The 5,388-nt window shown below is 39.0% G+C and overlaps 1 protein-coding gene across 1 annotated transcript; it reads right to left on the bottom strand.

Moving 5' to 3' along the window:
* Positions 1 to 1,891: 1,891 nt before the first annotated feature.
* Positions 1,892 to 5,188, bottom strand: LOC100266018 (putative disease resistance protein RGA3). The gene has a single exon (XM_010662931.3). It carries the CDS (start codon positions 5,186 to 5,188, stop codon positions 1,892 to 1,894), a length of 3,297 nt encoding a protein of 1,098 aa, XP_010661233.3.
* Positions 5,189 to 5,388: the final 200 nt, after the last annotated feature.

Genomic DNA, 5,388 nt, shown 5'->3' with positions numbered 1-5,388 from the left:
AAAAGAAAAACATAACAATAGTTCATTCATTAACTACTCTTATGATAAGAAACTGTACTCACTATGTTGTACTAAAATTGATAGTTTCTTTGGCTCCTTCCCCTTTGAAATTCCTCCTATGAACGTTATGAATATTCATTTTAAAATCAAATTCATATCTCCATGAAAATAGATTAATCCAACAACTAGTGTTTTTTGTATTGTAGAACACTCATTGTGCTTTGTAAGTCTGAATGATAATCTTTTTTTTTTTTTTTTTTTTTTTTTGTCTTGGATGAAAAGAAAAATATAATAATGGTTTATCTATAAATTTTGTGGATGTAGGCACAATATTGAATCACATAAATTTTTGTTTTTTTGTGGACTTGTTTTTCTGTCATTCTTCTTCTGTATCATATTTGGATATTTTCATAGATCTATAAGTTTTTGCACAACGAACACCAAAGCTCAAGTCAATACAATCATGGGTTTACTTCTAAGATCAACATCAAATCCCCAACACATTAAATGTTAAGGCTAATACTGTTCCTTGGCAAAACATAATCTTGGGCTATTTCCTAGAGAAGTAGCATTGTTGCAAATCTAGCAATTATGAAAATGGATTTTCCAGCCTAATGCATATCCAAAAGAATGAGGCAAAATATAATTAAACTATTAACTGCTATTATTCTATGAACTTACGATGTTCTTCAGCTAAATTTGATGGTTCTGCATGTTTCTTGCCTTTAGAAGTTCCTCCTGCAAAAAATATGAATCTTTGGTTCTTACCCAAAATGTTTAAAACAAAAATTAATGGTCATCTGTGAGATACAGCTATTGTATTGCTAAGCACTTGTTGAACACTGTTATCCTTGATGGTTTTTGTGGCTCTTCACTTTTAAAATTTTGCCCTAGAGATGATGTGAATTTTCAATTTCTACCCACACACATGAATAAGAAAAAAGTTCAATAGTTATCATCTATGAAGTATAGTTCTATTGATGAGCACTAAGCCTCTTCTATAAACTTGATATATCTTCTTACGAACTACAGTTGTCATCTTTGGTTTTACCAAAAACATGTCTAAAAGAAATATCAATAATTGAGGTCACGAAGCACCACGGTACTTTGCTAAGCTTGATTGTTCTGCTGATTCCTTCCCTTTACAATTTGCTCCTGCAACTCTTATGTCTTCACTTTCTACTTAAAACACATTTCTACAAGAACAAACGAAATTTGATTTTCATAGTGTCTCATTCCTGTCAGAAGTTCCTGCTGCAAACATTATGAGTCTTCATTTTCTACCCAAATGCACAAGCATGTCAAAAGAAAAAGACAGAAAAAAAAATGGACATTTTACTTTCTTGTTGCATGAAAACCATGTAAATTCTGCTGTTGTGATGATTTCCCTGAAGATTTCTAGTTGCTCTGCACAATAGAGGTAATAAAACCAAGGGAAAAAGAAGTTTTATTCATGTTCTTTGGAAGTATGCTTCACTTGAAAAATAGCAGCAATCAAAGATATATATATATATATATATATTTTTAATTTCTGACAAGATTTAACTGTCACACGGAAGAGAAGTCTTCATTTTTATTAAAAAATCTTGGTAAATTTTAGGCTGATGAAATAGTAGCTAGAAGTTTATCATTGAGGAAGGAAAGTCACTATAAACGAAATGAATTCAGATCACACAATATTTTCAGCCGAACTTCCAATGTTGGAAGAACCATTTTAGATTTGATAGTTCTTACCATCTGAAGATGATTTGACAATTGGCCCTATGATTTTCAATTTTTATAGTTTGGGCACACAGACAAAAAAGGAAAACATCATCTCCAAATGGATGGACAAGGAGCTAGAAAATTATGCTACTCATAGTAATGAAATTCCACGGGGATATAGCAAATACTAACCTTTCCAGTACTTCACAAAAGGATGATGCCAACGAGTTGAAGATGCTTTTGGGTGATCTTGAATTTGGTTTGACAAATCGAGGGATGATGATACTTCAGTGGAACCAATCTCTCGGTCAGTTATGTCCTTGATCTTTCCCCAATCTGGTCCTCCTCCATCATCCTCTGTGCAGCGCTCCACTAGAATGGGACATCCTTGAATTACCAAATGTTGAAGGGAAATAGAAACACCCTCCTTCGGTAATGAGGGGAGTTTGGGGCAATCCTTGATGTAAAGATCCTTGAGGGAGGTGAGGCTCTTCAACACATCATCAGGACCAAGGGACTGGAGATTGTGGCAGGAACCAAGAGTCAAACATTCTAGGGATTTGGGGAGCCCTTTATAAGGCAATGTTACAAGTTGGGAGCACCATCGGATGGACAGAAATTTAAGTGAGGTCAAACTTGGGAATGGTGATGCTTCTTGGGAAAAATAAACTAGATCTTTGCAATGAAGGATGTGCAAAGCCTTGAGACCAGGAAGATGAGGCCACTTTGGGAAAGAGACTGCGTTTGAGATGTTTGAAATGACCAAAGAGTTTAGAGAACTGGTCTTTGGGATTGTGCCCACTAATGTTCCATCCTCACATTCGTCCAGAAGTAAGTGCTGAAGTTGTTGGCAGGACTCTGGGGCTGGGAGAGCTCTCAGTAACTTGCAGCCACCAATCTCTACCTTCTTTGGTGTGAATGTTTGTGGTAAGGTCTCCAGCTTTGGGCAACCATAAATCTTCAATTCCAAGAGACTAGAGAAGGAACAATTCGCTTCATTCAAATCTTCCAGAACAATATTGTCGACAAGCACTAGGACTTTCAGAAATGGGGTTACGGCAAGGACCTTGAGAGAGTTGCAACCTTTGATCTTCACATCTTCTAGCTTACGAAAGTGGGATGGCAACTTTGTCAGCTTGGGGCAATTACTGATCTTTAAGGAAGCCAGGGATGGGTACTCCCCTGATTGCTTTAGTTCCTCCAACTCCTGCATCCCTTTAATGTTGAGTTTTTGAAGGTGGGGTAGCGCACCGAGTGAAAGGGCTTTACATCTTTCACAATATTTCAAGGAAACAGTTACCAGATTTTGGAGCTGCCCGTCTGTCATCCAAAGTGGAAATGTGGTACCCCAAAAATTAGAAATGTGGAGCTCTTTGAGGTCTGAGTGGGGCCGTAAATCTTCAAGCACCTTCACTTCTGCTGCTTCATCTAGTGCGGAAGCAATTCGGCTGCTCCATTCCAACACAAGTTTATCAAGGCTTTCTTTTTCATTCAATTTTGCCTCACCTGCATTCACTGCATTCTCAAGGTTTGAAATACGCAATGATCCCGTAAGCTTTGCCATGCCCTTCAGTTCTTTAATCCCATATCCATCGCCGCACCAAACTGGAAATGCATGCAAGTTCTGCAGACTGGTTAAGCTCCCAATATTTGGTGGCAACTTTGTGGTTTTGTACCAGAACACTTCATCTAGTTCAAGATGTCTCAAGTTTATTAGCTTGGCAATGTTCTTGGGCAATTTTAAAAGAAAAACACACCCTAACAGTAGTAGGGTTTGCAGATTATGGAGTTTGCAGAGGAAGGCGGGGAGACTTCTGATTTCAGTTTTGGAGAGGTTGAGATAGCGCAACAGCTTCAACTCTTGGATTGAATTTGGTACATCAAGAATTGTACTTGAACTCAGATCCAACACACGGATGTATTTCATTCTGCCAAACCTTTTATCTAGAGCTTGGCCAAAATCTGTCAAATAATTGCTGGGGAGTAGAAGTGTGCGCACTTTCTTTGATTTATCAATCATATCCAGGACAGGTTTCTCCACATTTCTACACATCAATGACACATGACGAGTTTGTTCAGAGAAATCATATTGCGTGTTATCCTCCTTCACTAGGCAAGAATAGGGACCAGAAATTGATTGTGCCAGATTGTGGAAAAGATCATGCATCCTGTACCTTTTCCTGTCTACGTCTGGACTTTGAAAGAAGGATCTGGTTAGCAACTCGTTGAAATATTCACCTGCTATCTCCTCCATCCTTTTTTGTCCTTGGAACTGGATTAAATCTTCCGCTATCCATAATTGAACCAACTCCTTCTTATCGAATGAATACCCCTTTGGAAATATGGAACAGTAGCAAAACAGTGGCTTTAAATGAGAAGGGAGATGATTATAACTCACTTTCAGCGCGGGGAAAATGCTGGGGCTCGTAGATTTGGGCTCCCCCTTCTCAGCTTCCCATATGTCAAGTTCTGAGATTCTTCGCCATTTTTTTGGATCAAGATTGCGGCCCAGAAAGCTTCCCATTGCCTTTACTGCCAAAGCCAAATTCTGACACTTGCGGACGATTCTGGTTCCAGATTCGACTAGTTGGGATGGACAATCGTCTTGTCCAAATGCAGTTCGTTGAAACAAAGACCAGCAGTCGTCGTACGACAAAAAGTTCAAGTTGTGAGTAATTTGCATGTACTGGACATGGCAAACTTCAGTCTTTTGACTGGTGGCCAGAACTCTACTCTGCTTTGCCCCTTCCCGTAGGAGATCTAGAAGCCTCTTCCATTCCTCATCATGATCAGTCCAGACATCATCTAGAACGAGTAAAAAACATTTTCCACGTACAAATTTTTGAAAATCCTCACATAACTGGTTGAGGGATGAATTTGTATGGTTTATGTTAGGATTAGACCTCATCATGATATCTCTAAGAATCCTAGAGAGGTCAAAATTCACGGTGACACAAACCCATATTCTGTTTTCCTTAAAACGTTTCACTACCCTAGCGTCAAGGTAGACCAGTTGAGCAAGTGTTGTTTTTCCCATACCCGTCATCCCAACTATGCGAATGACTGGAATGCCAACTTCTGTGTCGTAGTTGCTATCTAGCAACATGTCTACTATTTTCTCCTTATCGTCTTCCCTACCAACAATAGTAGACATATCCGGTGGAAAGGATATGGAAGTCCGGCCACCCTCAGTAGACATATCCGGTCGGACGGGTATGGAAGTCCAGCCACCCTCAGTTGGAACAACACATCGTATGAACTTTGCATTTTTTCTAATATGGTCAAACCTTTCGTTGAGTTTCTTTGTGTTAAATTGGCTCCTTATTTTGCGGAAATCCATACCTCGGGGGAGCGATACCTGGTCCTGCCTCAGATAAGCTTCGGTTGCCAGTCTGTCCACCAAGTCCTCTGCATCGTAAGCTGCATCTTTAAGATCTTTAATCCAGTTTTGCATCACATCCAGGTCCAATTGCTCTTCATCCATGTTTGTAAGGATATCTTGGATTATCCTTAAGGTTCTTAAAAGTTTTTCCAAGTCATCCTTGAAGGCACGTAACCATAAGATCCCTTTGACAAGCAACGGTATTAACCTCGCTATGGAAGAAATAAGGATTACAAGAGAAACTGGTTCCATTATTTGGCCAAAACCAACCGTATTAAGGAGAAATTCAAATGTTGGACGGA

Source organism: Vitis vinifera, chromosome 15, assembly GCF_030704535.1.
Source record: "Vitis vinifera cultivar Pinot Noir 40024 chromosome 15, ASM3070453v1".
Classification (NCBI taxonomy): Eukaryota; Viridiplantae; Streptophyta; class Magnoliopsida; order Vitales; family Vitaceae; genus Vitis; species Vitis vinifera.
The sequence above is the reverse complement of the archived record's forward strand: the minus strand, read 5'-3'. Positions and strand labels throughout refer to the sequence as shown.